Source organism: Sipha flava, unplaced genomic scaffold, assembly GCF_003268045.1.
Source record: "Sipha flava isolate LNK unplaced genomic scaffold, YSA_version1 78_pilon_pilon, whole genome shotgun sequence".
In the NCBI taxonomy this organism is placed as follows: domain Eukaryota; kingdom Metazoa; phylum Arthropoda; class Insecta; order Hemiptera; family Aphididae; genus Sipha; species Sipha flava.
The window spans coordinates 1,342,040-1,362,878 of record NW_020273619.1 but is presented as its reverse complement, the minus strand read 5'-3'; the positions used below and the strand labels follow the sequence as shown (position 1 = coordinate 1,362,878).

At 30.5% G+C, this 20,839-nt stretch overlaps 2 protein-coding genes across 6 annotated transcripts in view; one reads left to right on the top strand and one right to left on the bottom strand.

The window, feature by feature from the left end:
- The window catches only part of LOC112692900, a 4,773-nt gene extending 2,402 nt beyond the window's left edge, over positions 1-2,371 (top strand). The window contains exons 4-6 of the mRNA XM_025567724.1: positions 775-993; positions 1,891-2,058; positions 2,124-2,371. Coding sequence (XP_025423509.1) covers positions 775-993; positions 1,891-2,058; positions 2,124-2,285 — 549 coding nt within the window. The 3' untranslated portion in view covers positions 2,286-2,371. The remainder of the gene's footprint in view (positions 1-774; positions 994-1,890; positions 2,059-2,123) is intronic.
- A 6,041-nt stretch (positions 2,372-8,412) lies between these two features.
- Positions 8,413-17,584, bottom strand: LOC112692895. 5 transcript variants are annotated; one of them, XM_025567714.1, is made up of 11 exons: positions 17,257-17,584; positions 16,233-16,561; positions 15,837-16,030; positions 13,806-13,909; positions 13,511-13,702; positions 13,279-13,421; positions 13,041-13,188; positions 11,611-12,973; positions 11,358-11,549; positions 10,686-11,184; positions 8,413-10,605 (listed from the first exon to the last, which is right to left on the bottom strand). In XM_025567714.1, exons 2-11 carry the CDS (start codon positions 16,286-16,288, stop codon positions 9,750-9,752), a joined length of 3,747 nt encoding a protein of 1,248 aa, XP_025423499.1. In that variant the 5' UTR covers positions 16,289-16,561; positions 17,257-17,584; the 3' UTR covers positions 8,413-9,749. The 5 variants fall into 5 exon arrangements, with proteins under 5 accessions (XP_025423499.1, XP_025423501.1, XP_025423500.1 ...); XM_025567716.1 differs by having other exon boundaries at positions 11,611-12,970; XM_025567715.1 differs by having other exon boundaries at positions 13,041-13,185.
- Between the last annotated feature and the right edge of the window lie 3,255 nt (positions 17,585-20,839).

Here is a 20,839-nt window from a genome sequence, read left to right as displayed (position 1 = left end):
ATATAACTTTAAAATAGTCTAAATTAATTATATTTATTAAACTAATTTATATAAAGTTGTAATATTATTTGAAAAAACCCTTATTTGGGGTCATTAATCATTATTTTCTGTGGCTACTTCAAGAATATGGAAAATTGATGCGAGGTATCAAAATTCAACATACATATTTAATATATATATATATTATTATAATAATGTTGATCAGCTAAGGCTATATTTTTATTATAATAAAAATATAAATATTTAATTATATATATTATATGTATAAATGTATTACTAAAAAAAAAGCTAATAAAAATAAAATAAAATTTAATAAATAAATGAAACAATAAAAAATAAAAATAAATTATAGGTAATTTTTGAATGAGAACAATTATCAATTTCCTTCCTGTAATAATTCATCTTGGAATAGTTAATGGATAACCCTTGATCTGTCTATAACATTTATAAAATATAACATACTGAGTATGTCTGAATAATTTTCGTTTTGGGGCATTACATTCTTAGAAAGATCAATTTAACTATTTGGATATGACCAAGACAATTTTTTTTTATTCCCTTTTTACAAACAAGTATTAGTTTCCGCTTATAATATATATAATATGTTTTCATTTGATATAACATACAAATTGAGGAGTACTCTGTTGTAGCAAACTAAATTTAATTATTTTATTTAAAAAATATCTTTAAAATTGTTTTATTTAAATATTCATTGATAGTAAGAAGATTTGTATTAACTTTCAACTATCATATCTTAATTTTATTATTTTTTAGGATATTAATTTAGTGATTCAACGTTTAAAGTGTCTTGAAGCAAGATTGCGTGATTATGAGGAAGGCAAAAAAGAAGCAATACAACTTAATGAAGAGTTAGTAAAAAAATTGAAAGCATGTGAAATGCTTCGATCTAGAGGTGAACAATTTATCGATGGATTATATAAAGCACTTGATCAAGGAAAACCTGTAAAGTTAACAAATTCTAAAGGACATACTGTAAGCTTTTTAAATTTTTTTTTAATAATTTTAATGTATTCTTATATAATACATTATACTTCAAGTGTATATTAATTTTACTTTATACAGTAGCATTAGTTGCATTACATTTAGTTGCAATTAAATGGACTTTGAAAAAGTTAAGGATTAGAATTTGCTTGTAAAAATAAGTTTTCTAGTAGAAGTAAATTTAAACATTACCTCTATTGAGAATTTTAAAAATATTTTGATTTCTCAAAATATTTTCTTAATATTCTTATTCAGTTTATCTACTAACAAGACTAAAAACTGTCATTTATCAAAATAACTGGCAAAATACTGGTCTAAAGTGTTTTTTCATTGTGTTAATCGTGTTTTTAAGAATATATTTTATAACATCACATTAAAAAAAAAAACAATAATTATTAATAAATTTAATCAGAATTATTCTGATTAAACTTATGTTGTATTATGCATGGTTAAATTAAAAGGTAATAACAATATCACTAATTTGTAAACGGTAGATTATATTATGTTTTGTTGTTTATTACATTATGATACAAAATAATAAAGAAAGAAAATTGTGTTTTGTATTATTTTATGATTTTATAATGCTCAAAGAAAGGATATTGACCCTCGTGGCTATTGCAAAATTTAGTTTTTAATTTTTAAATGGTATATATTATTCCAAACATTTTGTTATAATCTCAGTATATAACAAATTCAAAAAAAAAAAATGTTAACTTGTTAGGAAATTATAATTTCTAAAATGTCTTAACTATCATTAATCTATATTCTTGTAATAAATCAGTAAAAAATATTGGTTAAGTTGGGATTTTATTATATCTCGACCTTTCTTTGGACCAAAATAATTCACAAAATAATAACTGTTTATTTTTGTTAACACAATATTTTTAGCGCTGGATTAAACGTATATGTTCTACGGAAAAAAAAAACCATATTGTACCCAGTAAAACAGTGAGAAATGATTTATATTTAACAGCAATTATAAATACTCAAGAACAAGAAATACAGAGATTAAAAGTTATTAATAATGAGCTTAATAATAAACTTTCAAATTCTATTGTAAGTATTTTTTTAAGATACGTTTTTTACATTAAGTATTGAATTTAACTATCATTTAAATATAGATACAATCACAACCGACGTCTGTTTTTGAACCAAAGATTATTGAAACAAATGATGTAAAAGCAGCTGCCTCTCATGATAAATCTTTTACTATTAAATCTATATCCTCTGCAGTAGTCAAATTTATCGATGATTCTGAGATAAGTGATGATTACTGTGAGTAAAATGATCTACTCTAGACAATATTTCTTTCTATTTTTTTCTTTTGTCGACTTATTTATTCCTGTTACTCATTTTTATTTTAGTTCAAACACAGTATTATTATTATTATTATAGATAGTATTTATTAAACATGATTATTAATTCATTATTTTACTGTGTGCATTATTTAAATTTAAGATGTTTATAAATACATATAGTTAAATTCATTGATTAATCATGTTGGGTCATATAAATTTGTTATTGAAATCTTTTTTTCTTCTTCTAATGAATAAGTCTTAGACTAAAAAACAATGAGTATTATTCTCCAATAATTTATTATAGTGAGTGAAAATATCTTTTCATTAAATATCAATTTAAAAAATGTTAAATTCATTTTTGTTTATTACGGTCAGTTACTAATATTTTGGAAAATGTTGTTATCTTAGTTATTATTTTTTTATATAATTTGTCAATAAATGTCTACTGTATTATGATACTATTTTTATTTTTCCCATAGTCATTTGTATATTTTAAGATTTATTACTTTTTAAATTATATAAATAAACAGCTTATTAAATAGTTTCTAATTTTTATTTTTATTTTTTTATTTTAACCGTACATATAAATAGGTACATGAAGTAGCAATAACTGCTGTTTTCACTGTTATTTTAACTGCTACTGTTACTGAAAAAAAAATGACAATTTACTATCACAAGCCTTTACATTAAAAATGATTATTGATGACTAATATGACTATTTGTAGGACCTACTATTAGCGATAAGAGAAATAGTTCACATAGTTTGTGAAATCAAATATATGAATCATTTAAACTAGTAAACTTGGTAAACTATGTTAATTAAAGATTAGTTAATTTGAACTATTGTTATGTCCCATCGGTTAGCTCCAACGGAAGACAAATATGTCCGTAAATAGGAATGTTTAACACAAAAAAACACAGCAACTGACGAACTATTTATATATATATTAATTTATCATAATGACACAGTATTAAGTTTTAATTATTAATATTAATGCGGACGACTCGCGTATGTTGTTTATGCTCGACTGTACTCGACTGTCGGAGCTACATCGGCAGACCGATGGCGACGGCTGTCGATGAAAATGCGACTCAGCATTTATGTACTTACTAACTAATAAGCAATACTTTATAACAAGAAGGGGTTCTTAACACTATTAATTTCGGTGAATTTTGAATTAAGGAACTTTTCCTTAAATTTAATTGGACTTTCGATCTCTACTGGATATCCAACGACCGATGATGTGGATAACCTCAAACCATGGATAATAAATACTATTATCTTAATCCGTGTCTCAATCTGACTTCGATTTCAAATTTCTTACAACGTTGTGAGTAGATAAAATTAATATTCAGTGATAAAATATATCAGTAATTGATAACAATATACAATTGTACGAAATATTATTTTGGATTCAGAAAAAAAAATCATTTTAGATTTAGAAAAATAAAGTAATAATCATGCATTGTTATTTTTATAATTAGAAACAAATTTTGATGGTAAATCGATCAAGTCAGTCAATCAGTCTATATACTTGTACAAATTGCCATTAATATGTTAACAAGCGCTAGATATACTTTAGAACAGTTGTTTTGGCGAATTACTTTGGGTTCCTCTAACATAATTGTTATTATTGGCTTGTTGGGTACCTAGTAGTTAGATCATGTACTATGGATGGAGCTATTCCCAATTAATCAATGTAATAAAGTTGTTACCAATGAAGACGACGGGTCACTTAATTGGGTGCGCATGCGCAATGTTATTCCTCGCATGTTTATCAATTAAGTAATCAGTGTATTGAATTTTGATTGGTCGGCATTCATTCGGCCGGCGCAGGCGCAACAAACTATTCCGATAATTATACGAGGAATCTAATCGCGCATGCGCACTTTAAGCTACCCATACACGATCCGGTTTGCCGGAGAGGTCGGACTGCACAGTTTTTCTGGAACGTGTGTGTAACAAGTTTGCGCAGTTTTCGGGGACTGTACAGGCATACCGGATCGTGTGTGCCCGTGTGTTGGTATGGTATTACCGTCGTTCGACCGGCTGGTTCACTTTTGCGGCATAGTATTTTTCATGTTTATTGAAGGTTAGGTTTTGTTTTTTTTTGTTTGTTGTCATTGTAACTTATTTTACAATTTATTACAACTTAACATATTTTACTATATTACATCATACATATTTTATTGAATTATATTATATAATATAATAATGAACAATAAGAATTTGGAAGAATTTATAGATTTATATAAATCATATCCATGTCTGTGGCAAACAAAATCTAAGCTTTACCATGACCGCCCACTAAGGGAAGCGGCTTACAAAGTATTAGTAGACAAATTAAAAGAATCTGAACCAGATGCGAACAAGGATTTAGTGGTAAAGAAAATCAACAATTTAAGAAGCAGCATCCGAAAAGAAAAAAAAATATGAAGAATATGAGAATTTGATTGAAAAAAAAAGCCAAAAAATATAAATATTTTGAACATTCGACGACTCGCAGCTGAAGACTATTGGCCGGAAAGCGTGTGACTGCGTAGTCCTGCGTATCCGGCAAATCGTGGCGTGTATGTCGTCGTCGGAAATCGGTTAAAACTGTGCAGGTTAAACTGCGCAGTCCGACCTTTCCGGCAAACCGGATCGTGTATGGCTAACTTTAAATACATCATCAAGAGACTCGTGTTAATACTGGCAATAAAAATATACACTGTGGCTCTTAAATAATAGTATATCATCCAAGATCCAGTATATCTTAATTGTGATGACTGCTAATTCGATTATATTCAATGCAATGTAACCAACACTAATGTCAGGGTGAACACATTATAGAAATAATTGTATTATACGATAGTAATGATTCAATTTTTTCGCAAGTGAACAAATTCTGCATTATCACAGTCTCATAATAAAATGCAGTGATGTTCAACAATCAAATAATATTTTCCCATAAAGAATTTTTTTTTAATTGTGGACTAATTGCATAAAATATAGAACTGATTGTTTACAAAGGTTTAAAAATTATAATAAATTATAATTTAAACCAACAAGTTTCGACCAGTGATTAATATTGTTCGAATGAAATACCTAAAAATGCATTTTAACAAGTGATATGTAAGTTCTGCGTAACATACGAAACATAAATTTGCAACAGATACATAATTAAATGAAAAATATTGTATATTTTAACCATAGACCTTATACTAATAGACGGAAGATGGGTATAGTTTCAGTGGTCAAACGTGAGTGTGTTGTTCTCATAGATAGAAGAATTCTTATTCTTCTTCTTAACTTCTTCTATTATCTATGGCTGTTCTACTATTACTTAATTACTACGCACATGCGCTATAGAATTTCAGATTCAGAAATCGTTTGTTGCGCTTTAAAAATTATTGTATGATAAGCATACATATACAAATGATATTTATTGTATTATACATTTATAATTAGGTAGAAACACAATCATTTTTATTATAGGGTTATATTTTTGGAGACTAAATTTACGGGATTATTTATTTGGTAAATTGATTTTTAAATATTTTAATAATAATATACTTTATAAACATGAGAATAAACATATTTTATGTCGTCAGAAATGACAACACTGGTATGAGAATAGCCGTGATCGCACTACCCAACCCCGCCAACCAGTGATCTCCATCTTTTAGTATAAGGTTTATGATTTTTAACAACTACGTAATCATTGCTTAAGAAATAATACACATTTCATGATTTTAAATCATTGCGATTTTTCGTGCCATTTTAACCGACACTCGTTTTTATATATAAAAATTTTGAAACAATTAAATAAAGAATATAAAAAAACATAGTGCCCTTAAATTTTCCTACATATTTCTACACAAGTTTTATACAAATAGACTGTAAGTATTACATTTTTTCATATAATTTTATTTATATTTATTAATAGTTATTTTTATTTGTGTTGCAATAAAAAACCAATAACAAGTAAATTCAGGCTAGGAAATTGAAATTAATCTAGATCACGGAATGCAATTTTTTTTGCAAACAATTTTGTTCTCGGCTTGTTTTCATTATATATTTATATACTCAGCACCCTAATGAACACACCTTTAATTCTTCGGGTTTTATGAGTGTTCACAACTACAATGGATAGAAAAGATGAAAATAAATTTAAAATACCGATCAATCTCTTGTTTTATTGTATTAAAAACAGTATAATATAATATTACAATAGATTTAAAGTTCAAATGCAGTCGGAGGTTTAAATTCGTTCACATATAGATAATAGTAATAATTATGACAGTAATAATAATAATAATAATAATAATAATAATAATAATGATTATAATAATAATAAATATATCATTAAATCAATAAACCTAAGTCATAATCACAGTAGATAAACAATTTTTAAAGAAACATTCTATGGTTTAATTCCCTTTTTAAATATGATTTAAACATTTAATATCAATAATGTAGTACTTGTAATATATTAATAGTAATAATATAATATAGTACTCTTAATGTATTAATAATTCAAGTATGTTTTTTTAAACAAAATTTAACTAACCCAACAGTTGATTTTATTTCGTTAAAAATGATCTAATATCCTCTATCTATTACACAATATAATATTATACCTATAACCTTAAACATTATATATTATAAATATCGTTATAATTATTAGTCAGAATATATTTATTAAATATATATATATTATTTTTATTTATACCTTATATATATTAACAACTATAAGTTAATGGCAGTATTAAGTCTGAATAATTAAAGAACCAGTACCATTCATTTCACAACATCATACAAACTATTAGCCATAAATTACGTAACACGATCAATTTTGTAAATTTAATTTTAGTTTATTTACTATTAATTACTGTACGGCTAAGAGCAAAGAAAATAGTTTTAACTGGAAGACAAATATTAAAATAAACATATATTTATAATTCTCATTGTATGTGAATTAAGATTAAAATATTAATTTTAAGTCGTTTTATTGTAAGTAAAAACAAATTTTGTTTTAGCTCAGTCGTTTATTAAAAATTTGATATTAATGATCATCTTCAGTGTTTAAATTAATGTGGTTTATTCTTGACGACAATAATTACTTACTTAAATTTATTTGCGTATGTAATATAATATGTATATGTACATAATATGATTGTTTTAAGAAATTAATTTTACAGAAAGTGCTGGTTTAATCATTTTCAAAATATGGTGTTGATAATATTTATAAAAACGAATTTTTTTAAATATTCTCATAACGCATTGTAACTGTTTTGGCAGCTAGATAGAAAAGAAAAAACTATAAGAATTAATTGAAATTTGTATTGAATTGCATTACAACTGATAACTGATTCAATTTAATTATTCGTTGTTCACATCAAGATAAATTCAAATTGAAAACTTATTTCAAATTCGTACAAATAATTTTTAGAAATAAAATATATAACCACAGATTAAATAAAACCAGATAGTGCACTATCGAAATAGTGAAATTGTAAACAAATTTGTGTACTTCTTAAATCAGTGTGGCCAAAAAAAAAAAATTAAATTCGTTACATTTCAGTCTATTGGTAGTACCTATACAACATATACAACATATTATGTTTCCAGATTTGATTTTGCGTGGGAGGTTGAGAAGTGTGCAGGATGATTTGTGAATTAATTATGTATAATATTATATTATTATAACAATATTATTAATAAATATTTTTATCAACTTTTTATCTGTATACAATATTATTGTAAATTGTATCCACAATATTTAATTTTCTTTGTTTTGGCCCTACTGCAACGCGCAGTAACCAATTAGATACTGTTATCTAGAAATCTATTGTTCTATCCTTAAGTGCACTATCTGGTTTTATTTAATCTGTGATATTACTGGCTACAAATTTAATTTCGAATATATGCATGTATACTGAAAGACATAAAAAACAAGAAATATATAATCATAGGTACAGTGGTACTATGAAATATTCTTAATAGAGATGCTATCAAATAAGTTTGTTAAAAAAACTTTATTTTAATTTTTTTTTCAAACATATAAAGTTATTAGATGAAAAATGTTTATAATACAATCATAAAGAAACCCTTAAAAAATAAGTGAGCCTCGACATAATATCAATATATCATCGTATTTTAATATTTCATAATTACATCACTGTAAGGCTTATTATAATGAAAACTTGAGTATGTGGTACTTTAACATGATCAATTACGTACATTCAATTTTATTTTTTGTGTGTGTGTATGTGGGGAAGGGGAAAACTTATATACATAGTTTTTTGTGAATATAAAACGTCTTTTTTTATACCTCCTAGGACGAAAAATTAATGTTTTCGTCATTTCATCATAATTGACAAATACTAAATTTTATACACTCGTTAAAATCGGTGATACCCGATTGAACACGATAAATAATAAATAAATACTGTCTATACTGTCAGATTTTCAATAGCACATATGTTTAGTAGATTATTAATAGGTAACTAACATATTAGTTGAAAATGTTTTACTATCGATCGATAGGTTAGGGATAGATAAGATCAGAATTTTATCTACAACAATTGCAATAAACTGTGATTAACTGTTATTATATGTACCTACGCTGTAAATAAAACTAGGTCAGTCTGTTCTGTTGTCTCGGGCTCGTGTTCCTTCAAAAATAGTGTATATTTTGCAAATTTTATGATTTTATGGTGGAAAATAATATAATATAAATTGTTTTATCCGAGAGAAACTAAGGGTTGGCAGCTTTCAAGTGCAGGTTTATTTGATTGAGAAAAAACCGATAAAAGATTTTAATTTATAAATATCTGTGTTTAAATGTATTTTATTTTTTAATAACAATATTTTACGGTACAAAGTGGCTACGTTGCATTTACTTTATGTTCAATCGTGTTGTTTTTTTGGGTTTTTTTGCGTTCCTATTGTTTGATTTCAACCGTGCTCAATTGAGTTGTGAAAAAAGTCTATCGTGCTCAATCGGCTTCTAGCCGTTAAAATATTTACGATGTGCATATTTTTCACTTTAGCCATTTAAAAACGAGATTTTTCTAGTTCTTGGCGGATTTATCCAGAACTCTATCACCATTTGTACGCAACTGAATATTTTATTTTTAAAACTAATTTAATTTTGAATGTGGAATCTTAAACATAATAGTATAATTAATATAGTTAAATAGATAATACATAATTCTATACCAAAATCGATAATAAATTATTAAATTTAAACAATGAGCTATGACATAAACAATGACACCAATTGAAAATGTATGAGATTTAAAACAATAAATAGGTATAGGTATTAATTTAATATACATTTACCAAGAATACTAATAATGACATACTATAAAATTATTTTGGCCGCATTTATATTACGTGACAGATAAATAGGTTAGAAACCATATTTTAAATTAATTATTTTTTTAATTTAATAATTAGTTTTAAATAGTCCAAACCTGAACTTTCTCGGCGATCACGCACCAATTCGATTCATCGTAATACGACGAAATTATGTGTAAATTATCAGCATATTTCTCGATCAGTTGATCCAGTTCACCTTCTTTGAATACATGATAATACCTGTGGAATGTTATCGACCCGCCTCCGTTCTCGGACAATGATTCTTGCGAAGTAGACAAGCTGGTGTCGTCACTTTTCAACGTCTCCTGGGTTTCAACTGCTGCGTGTTGACGTACCAGGACAGCGGCTCGCCGCGGATCCGTTTCCTCCGACGAAGAGCGGCCATCGCAACGCGCTTGTCTCCTGTCTGCAAACCTTGTGTCCTTGCTGCAATCACTCCAGGACGTAAGCGAAGTCGTGCTCTGTGTCGTGGTGTGCGTATCGGCGGTGTCGTTTGACTCCAGCGAGTTTCCCGGGCGCAGAAGTGACGCTTGACTGCTGGAAACGGTGTCACGTCTCGAATCGTATTCCAATTCTAACGACGACGCATTCTGCCGGTCTTCCGCAGAATCGACGGACATTCGGTAGTGACGCGATCTGAAACCTTCGCGACTCCGCAGAACTTTGTCCACGGAGTCTTGCGTTTCAATGGAAATGCTAGGCCTACGAGGTGCATCGGATCCGGCCAATATTTCTATTCGATGGTAATCCATCGGCTCGTCTTCGAACTGCCCGTCGGAGGATGACGGATCTGATAGTATTTCTTCCGGATGCATTAGTTTGTGAAAATACTGCATAAGCTCGACTTTCTCGGGTGTATCTATTATTTCTTCGTGCTCATTCTTAGACTCTTCCGCTGACTCCATGTCTATTGCAGCCCGTAGTTCTTTGTTTAATCTTTTTTAACACAGAGAAAAAAAGTCACAAAACCGTTGCTCTTTTAAACATGTATTACAATAATAATGATAAAAGCTTACCTTTCAGCGAAGTCTACCAAATGCTTTTGACATTCTTCATCCCAAGTTTCTGGTAATTCTGAAAGCTCATCTTTGGAACACTTGTTGACTCGTTTATGTTTTGATATAGAGCCCAGGCTAGGACTGTTTCGAACTGGTGTTCCTTTATTTGGATGTTCTTGTAGACTCCACCGATTAGTGCGTTTTGGTTGTTCTTCTTTAAATTCCTTAGTTTTACTATCTTTTTTAGTGTTAGGATACTCTCTTGTGATAATATCTTCGTTGATTTTAAGATCTTCTTTAGCATTAGGATCTTCTTTTTGGTTAGAGTCTTCTATAGGGTTATGATCTTTATGAATCAGAATTCTTTTACGATCATGGTGTTCATTAGAGTCCGATTCTTCTTTAATTGCACCAGTTTCTGAAGGAAAAGATTGTTCTGAATCAGAACATTCCACAGATATGCCTTCCGTGGGATCTGCTGATGTTTCCATGTCAGTTGGTTCATCAAATTCAGCATCTACAATGATATAAATAATTTATATTATATTATATAAATATTATTATTTAATTTATATTATAGTATTTATATTATATTTATATTATAATTATATCAATGATTTTCAAGATATAATGTAAGAAAAGAAAAAAGTAATGCATTTTAATTGGATCAGTCATATAAAATTAATAAACCTGTCATTTTGCGTTCATCTTCCACGACTACACTAATAACACTACTAACAGAATCGGAAGATGATGATTCAAAATCACTATCTATATCGTCGATTTCTGGATGAAATGTTTCTTCTACTGTTTTAATAAAGTGTCTTCCTCGTAGACCAGAAAAAGTTCGATCTGCTTTTGGTAGTCGATTTCGGCCGGTAACTAGAAACACAACAATTTTAAACTTAAGTCTAATCGCTAAAAATGTATTTCGCTTGTATACCTGGTTTGGTGTTTAATAGAAGGTCTTGAATTTGTTTAAGTTTTTCTGCACTTATTCTTTCTTTAGGTCGTGCATTTTGATCACCTCCTTCGCAAACATGATCTCTTCGTTCTAATTCTTGATCTTTTTCTTGTTCCCTTTTGAGCTTCATTTCTATCGCTGTTTTTACTGGTGATAATTTTATGGGTTTCAAAATATCGTCAACTGGTTGTTCCGTTGATAAATTTAATTGATATGGTTCGTTTCCATTTTGAGAATTAAATCGAGAGGGTAATCTAAAATGCGACGGATGAATAGGTGCCGTTTTCGGTGTATTAGGATGTGAAGACGATCTATATTGACTTTGAGATTTAGCTGTAGGTGTACACGGAGCTGTCCTTGCTTGCTGTTCGACTAAAGGCGGCGAACACGTCTTATCCGATCCTCCGGTTGCGTTTACAAATATAACGGATGCTAAACTACTTAAACTGTCCTCAGAATCAACACTAGCATCACTCTGTAGACTATCTTTTGAGGAATCTTCTGAAGAACCGTCTTCACGGGAACTTCTGCGTCCATCACAACACGTTGTTGTCAGTAATGCGGGAACAGGCATTTCTATTTTTTTCTCATCACTAACCTTTTCTTCGCTATCTTCTTTATACCCTAGCATTCTACTAAGCCCGTTTTTAATGTTATCAGACACCTGACTGGATGGATTCTTAAAGGTTTTTGTGAACCCAGTTTTGAGCAATTGTAATGTATCTTTAATCGATTCCAACGTACGTGTTTTATACATGAGCTCTTCGTTTAATGATGCTTGTCTTTGAATGTTTTTCTGTACTATCTCTTTTTCTTTGAGCCTTTCTACTGACATAAGTTCTTCGTTCATTGATCTTTGTTTTATTTCATTGCTCTTATATCTATGTCTTCTTGAGCCGCTACCATCATCAAATTGTGGTAGTTTATTTACCAAGTCTTTCATATCAGTAGCTTTATCTCTATCTTCTTCCGCATCCTCATCGCATAATGATTGTTTTTGTTTTACTAGTTTAGGTTTAGAAAGAGTTAACGGCATGGACTTTTCTAATTCAGGTATACTTGATCTTGACCGAACCATTGGTTTCTCCGCAGCACTCTTGATATCACTCAAACTTTTAGATTTGAGTGTAGGAGTTCGGTTAAATAATGGTATTAAGTCCGGTGAATCTTCCATTCGTCTAAGTTCTATAGGAACATTTTGTACGTCTTCATTGCAAGTTTCACATCCTTCGGGATCTGAACGTAATGCTGATGGCAATTCGTTACCGTAGAGCGATGTCCATGAACTCACGAACCAGGGTTTTGATGCAACTTTACCACGCTTGGTTGAACCGGCAAGCTTCTGTAACAAAGCCAATAAATGTTAAACGCATACACGGTATTTGAACATAATCATAATAAAAATTAACCTGAATTGCTTTTCGAACAAAACTGTAACAGGTTTCGTTCGCGGGACTCGATAAACTAGAACTACTGGGAGAGCTGGCAATTCCTTTTTTCGAGTTCGATTGTTCCTTACGCCTATTTTTTCTTTCGCAACACACTTTGCTACTCCTACTTATTAGTCATAATTTGATTAAAAAAAACATTTTTTTTTTCTTTTTAAAAATATTATCTTAATATATTGTATTTCTAATCACTACTAACGTCATTGAATCAGAATTTGACTTTTTCCTTGTGCTAATATACTCTTCGTCCGAAGTGGTTGTTGTTGTTGAAAATTCTGTCGATTCACTTTCTATATTCTTACAAGGTTTTTGCGAGGGCATTAAAACGTCTTGAGATTCAAACTTGGAAAAATAAACATTATTTAGAATCAATTTATCAAATTTCTACCTATATATAAATATATAATATAAATTATAATCTATCGCAATACTTTTCTATGGCGTCGTTCCATAGCCCATACTGTGATAATCATACGACCGCCGATTCTAAGTACCCTGGCTAGTTCTTGTAAGGCACTCACTCGTCTCTCTGTCGTTGAAAAATGATGAATAACAGCTACAGATAATATAGCATCTAAACTACAGTCCTTGAATGGTAACGTTAGATTGTCACACACTAGTACCTATTTCAATCATCAGAGTACAGTTATTTATTAATAACAACTAAACACATTACTGATTTATTACACCGGTAAAGCGTATATATTATCAGACTAAAATATTTACTTCACTGTCTTGACTTCTTGCTATTTCAGTTAATCTCAGACAACGATCGACACCTAATTTGAACACATGTGGGTTGGTCGATAAATATTTTCCCGTTCCACAACCTAATTTGATAAAAAAAAAAAATTCAAAATAACAATGCGTACGTTTTAGTATGCTGAATACTTCTTGTAATACAGTTTTTAATCAAAATCATTTTCATAAATCGTTTTAGTTTGATTGTTAAATAATATCAACAGGTACGGTATTAATAACTACGAAGAAAATTTTAATCGGAATAAGAGCAGTGGTTTACTTTATAGGTTTTAATCAAATACAATTATTTGGGTTTGTACTAAAGTGTTCTTGAAAATGCTTCATTCGTTTTGTAAGTCATATCATTCAATTGGAAATGGTTTTATAAAAAATCACACTATAGATTGAATTTTTAGTTTCAACAAAAGCGAAAATTCCGTTGGTTTTAAAGTGATGATTTAGAAAAAAAATTTTTGTTTGGTATGTAATCACTTTTTTTTAACAAAAAAAGAAAAAAACATTTTTTATATAAATATCATAAATGTACATACTAGAAATTCAACGCAGAGAAGATAATCAAGAAAAAGTAAAAAGTAATTGTATAAATATTTTAATTGTTTCCGTTTCCTTGAAAATCAATTATCCTAACTTTTAAGATGGGGTTCCTTCTTTTAAAATGGGTATTTTCCGCCCGGAGATCGACACTACTGGAGGCCAGGTTCGAACCACCAACTGTGCATTTAGTTACAGTCGTTTTATCCTGCTTGGCCATGATACTACCAAATTACTTGATATTTGGATTACAAAAACTATTATATTTTGAGATAAATTATTTTGTGCTTACCAGAATATTAAATAAATATTAAGATCTTTGTTTATAAATTATTTTTATGAACACGAAACTATTTATTTATTTTATAAATATCATGTATTAAATTAAATTCTTAAATAAATTATCAAATATAAGCTTATATTATGTAAAAACTTAATTACAGTTTTTTGATGAAAGGACAGAGTCATATAAACTTTTAATGTTTACATAAAAACTTTACCATTCCTTAGTAGTAATTTTTAAATATTAAAAAAAATATACAATGATTTTACATGTGTCTTCTAACATGTGTAACAACATAAAGTTACAAATACTATGGTGGATAGCGATATTTATGGTTAGAAAAACCATAAGCTGACGAAAAATGAATGACTTAATTTGCAAATAATGTAGGTAAACATCAATTGTATTGTTTATTAAACAGATATATTGGTTACCTAATGACAATGCTAGTATCTATATATATATATATCTTAGATGTAACATATTAACTATCTAATATCAAATATTTAAATATTCATGATCAGTCCTGCACAACATGTGTGTATTTTTCTAATGATTTTTGTTACCAAAACGAATGACTTAAACGGTCAAACATAAATCATGAATTTACCGTAAAACGTAAATTCATTTTTTCATTCTTTAACTTTGAAAGGGATTGGAAATAATAATTAATATAATTATTTTTTACATTATATAAAACCAGAACAAAATTTTCGTACATGATGAGTCACTTTTCAATTTCAAAACTTACAAGTATACGTTTCAGAGTTAATTAAACCTTAGAAGTTAATTAAATTTAACGTTTTAATATACACCGGTCATATATAAACCAATATAAACCCTATACTCGTATAATCTTTACAGTGTTTAGGTTCAATAAAGCGTGGGTACAATATTATGTACTTTTCGGCCGCTATCTCGCATCATAACACTCGCGTACAACAACAACAACAACAACAACAACAATAATAATAATAATAATAATAATAATAATAATTATAAATATATTATTATAATCATATTTATAATATAAATATACGTTAACGAGGAAGGGTTGTTCGAGCCGGTCGTCGATCGAATTCGATAGCGATAGCGTAGTGATTATTTGTTAATCGGTATGGCTCGGAAAGCAGACGGATCGTGACGGACAACTGGAAGAACAGTGTAGGTGTTGTACTCACCGATGTCGCACACAAGGGATCCGGGTTCCAAGTCGTGCAGGAACTGTGTCACTTTCGGCCACGGTTTGGTCTTGTGCGCGGGATGATACATCTCCTGGTAGGTGTCGTGCACGTACGCCTTCTCCAGTTCCAAGCTACGGGCTAGACGGTCGGCCCTGTCCATGGCCCCGGCCCGGCACGCCACCGAACCACGTCTGCAACCGTGGCGAGAATAATATGTTACTACTAGCGTCGGTGCTAAGGCCGGACGACAAACACCTAGCGCGTCCGTACAAGCGCGTGCGTTTGCGCAAACACACACACACACAGGCATACACACACGCAGCTACAGACACACATCATACACACACCCTCACCCACGCACGTACACGTACGCACGCGCGCACTCTCACGTACACATACGCAGGTACACACGGTAAACGACCGATGCCGGCGACGTCTGCGCCGATCATTATTCATCCCTGTGACCCGGTCACGAAGGCGGCGATGTAATGACGTCACTGTAAGCGCGTGACTTGACGTCACCGCCGTTACCGCCGTTACCCCTGGACCATTCGTCGCGCGTATTGATCCCTTTTTCTTCCTTATAAAACACGTACAGACCACGGAAATCCCGTCGCACGCGAATCCTCCGGGTCCTCCTTCCGCCACCGCCGTCCGTTCGTCCCTTCGCCCTTACCGTCTTGCACCGACCGTGACAACCCCGCTTAGTGCGTCCTAATACACTACCGTATAACGCTTACGTAATAACTTGTTACACCGGTGGCGAACATAAAATGTAAATGGTTTTTTAATTCGTAAAACGTCACGTCAAGTGGCCGTCGTGTACGCGCCCGGACACGTCCCCTTCATACGAAATTGCTACGACGGGGTTTCATGACCAAACAGAAAAAAAAATAAACCCTGGCGTTTTCGTACACGTAATACTAGTCGCATTTCCTTGTCGTCACAACTACATCGGTGTGCAATAATTATTATTCGTAAAATCGCGTGTTATTCCGTGTTGAAACATTTGCTTATTTTTTCAGTAAATTGTTTACCACGAGTTGCCGAGATAACTACGATAACAAATATGATATTTTATATTTTATAGTATAATATATAATAATAAACATTATAAATTCGATGTCGACAAGAATTCGTTCGTTCGAAACGAATTCGTACTCGAATCAAGACTTGGCTAATTAGTAGTTAGCAATAACTGTGCAGAAATATCGTTTGTATTCGTGGGGCACGTAGATAATTTTCTCGTTCATGTGATTTCATTATTGTCAGCGGTGTTAGAGAAAAATTGTAGCAAAAAAAATAAAATAAAAAAATCATGTCTTAGTATATCAAAATCCCCTTCCCCGTAATCACGTTGCACGTTCGAATCAAACCCTAACGATAATCGTGTTGTTATTAACAGTGTTGTACTTACTTAAAGTTATATTGGCGTTTTTTGGTTCACTATCACGATACGAACACTGCGGCGACGGTTGCTCACGAATAAGTGTCGGTCATCAACTCTTACTGTTTGAATCGACTAGTTTTTTTTCAGCACGCACGTTTTATCACATATCGTTATTTTCCTGTAGTGACTGTAAACCGAACGATTTTGGTACGAAAACGAAAAACAAATAATTACAGTGATCGAAAAAAAAAAATAGACAAATAAAAAAAAAATAAAAAATAATAAAAAAAAAAATAAAGCTCGGAGGCGACGAACGTCGGACGCCTCGTTGCAGACGGGTTACGGAAGCAAACGCGCAGCCGAGACCTCGCGTCAAACACGAGCATGCGCCGTGTATTCGCGGCGGTGTACGTACGCGCGATCGGGCGCAACCGTAGGGATGTCGATCGAACGCGCGCACGAACGGCAGGCACGACGACGAGGACCAGAGGAACGTCCCGTGCACCCCTGTATTATTATTGCACCGCGAACGATATTATTATTTTTGCAAAAACCGTTATGTAACATATAACGGACACGCGCGAGCCGAGGCACGTCGATAAACGTTTGCGAGTTGCCGGTGAAATTGATAACCCGAAAAGCTCCGGGGCGTTTTTGCCGGCGAACCCTATGATTACGGGGGACACCCTATATTACTTGCGCACAGGACCATCAGAATAATCGTCTAACGCGCCATGATTTATGTTGCGTTCTAACGATCACGTGTTTCGCACCGGTCGTATTATTTCAATAACATTTACGATTTCGATCGACGTCGTTTGACCATCGCGTTAACAGTACAATATTACGTTTCAAATGGCCTACCTACATTGGGGATCGTTGATTTTATTATTAATCAAATATTATAACACATCTTTCTTGCCTGCTTGTAGCTCTTAAAAACGGTATCTTTTAAAAGGTATACAATAAAACTAACCAGAGTGAGGAAACTTATTATTTACATTAATACTGGTGTTCGTGTTTAATAACGACGGGCGTGCAATGAATAGAACGATTTGCCAACAATTACAAATTACAATCTTATTTATCTCATAATCGTAAATTACCATGTTTTTACAATATTTGTTGCATTTTTTGATTTTTCTATTATCGTTAATTTCAATCGGCGTTTTGGAATCGCAAAAATTGTGGATCATGATAGTCCACAACATTTTATCCAAACAAGGTATTAGTGTATTAGTATAATTTTGTATAGCATCATATTTTTTACTCTTCCTTATATTAATAGAATTATGAATCAATTATCACCCAGGCGCATATACAAAAAAATGTTTGAGGTGGGTTATAAGTTGTAGATTTTCATACATAAATAATCTATAAACCACTATAACTCTTTAATAATATATTTAATGATTTTCCAGAATTTCGGAGGTGGGGAGGTTGAACTCCTAAAATCCCCCTTTGTGTTCGTACTTGATCATACCACACCAGTTTTCCTTTTGCCTTATTTTTCATATAATTTTTTATTACCTATTATGACTGTTATTTATTTTTATAGACTTTATTAATTCGATAATTATTACTCGTAACAATTGTAATTACTACTGTTCGCAGTCATAGTACCTGGTTACTATTAATAGATACATTTCTCATAGTAATATTATAAGAGTGATATTCGTGTTGTTTGTGTTAGACATTGTTATTCATTTATGTGAATCATGGTTCCCATGATTCATCGTACAGCAATGGGTTTAGCAATTTCTTCAAGGGTTGAATTAAAGGATAACGACAATTAAGTTTTCAATGAAAATGCTCATTAATACGTGAACTTTTTAAATATCACAGCACCAGTAACATTTTAAAAAATATAAATTTTATATTTACAATTGTAAATAATTGCTATTATTTTCAAAACAGTATGCCATCAAATGCTGGAGTTTTCTACGTAAATTTTGGTAATATTTGCAATTGGATAAATATTTTTCTTTTATTATTTTCCACTTCTTAGGAAACTGCAATACACGCGTTGAATAATAATTATTCATATTATACGTATGGGTACAAGCTTTTGAAATAATTTTCTAGTCGATTATTGATTTTTGTCTCTGCGGTATTTAATGTTGTGCGAGTATGACCAATGACGTCAAACGCACTACAGGATGTTACTAATAAATGTGCTAGTCTTGTGTTTTAATTTTTATACTAGGGTAATAAAAAATATTCACGTAGACAGAGAATATAATGTTATGTTTAATTTTCTATAGTAATAATATATTTGTTTATTATTACATAGATTATTATGGTAAAAATTTCATTGGATGCAACTTAGTTGAAATGGGAAAATTTTATTTAACACATAATTTAAAGTCAAAATATCATTTGACTGATTATTGTAGCGTGCATAATTTCAAGAAGGAAATATAAAAATAAAACAAATCAAGTTAATAGAATGATGGAACTATAAAAAGCGGATCTATATTTATAATTGGTGTACGGGATATTAATTATAAAACAGATCCAATTACCCCCCCCCCCCCCAAAAAAAAAAAAAAAAAAAACATGACAATTTCCTAAAAAGTTTTCTGCACCGAGTTATTAAATTGAACAGAGGGACGAGTTTCTTTTTATTTTAATTAGTGAGGATTATTTTAAATTTTAATGTTTGAAATTAATGCTAAAATTAAGAGATAGATTATATTCAAAGTAATACTATTACATTTTTTGCATCTATGTAATTGTGCTATAATAAAAGATTTCTCGACAAAACAAACGCTTTTTGTCCAATGAAACCCCAGTCTGTCGAGTTTTTGGAAATAAATCGGAATATAATATTACTGCGTAGCTCAAAGAAAAAACGTGAATTAATAACAATATCAATGTATTATCAATGTAAATCGATTTTTATCTATTTTTTATTTGTTATCTAAATTCAGTCATAATTTCATTATTGAATTATAATATAGGTAATATTTATTAATGTAAATTATAATATATACCAAGTTCCGAATACATTTTGAGTTCGTATGTGGGTCCTATACGATGACATCGACAATTGTAGGAATGATAAAAATATTCTGTACAATAAAGGGATAATATATATAATATTCTGTACGATAACTATAAGCCGACTTTGAACTTATACTATGAAATATAATATACATATCTTACATTATACCCACAGTGCAAGTATATTACTTTATGATTGTACCGCAGACTATGGTTATACTGGCAAAGAATAATAAAACCATGTCCATGTCTATTTTATGCTGATACACTATGATTATCAATTGTACGCCACCAATAATTAAATAAATAAAAAATGTATGACTTACTTGTAGATATTAATCATATTTTGACCATACAATATTTGGTATTTGTCCAATGCATTAGAGCAGGTTGGTAACCCGTGGCCAGTGTGCCAGTGTGAAGCAATTTTTTACGGCCCGCACAAAGGCGGTTAATTTTTGTGTTTTGTTTTTTTCATTCAATTTTTCATACAATTTTCAATACTATTTATTTCTTTTTTTTTTATTAATAAAATCTTATCTAATCGTTAATAGTTAATGTTTATTCTATATAGTTAAATAGTCAGTTTAATTTATAAAATTGT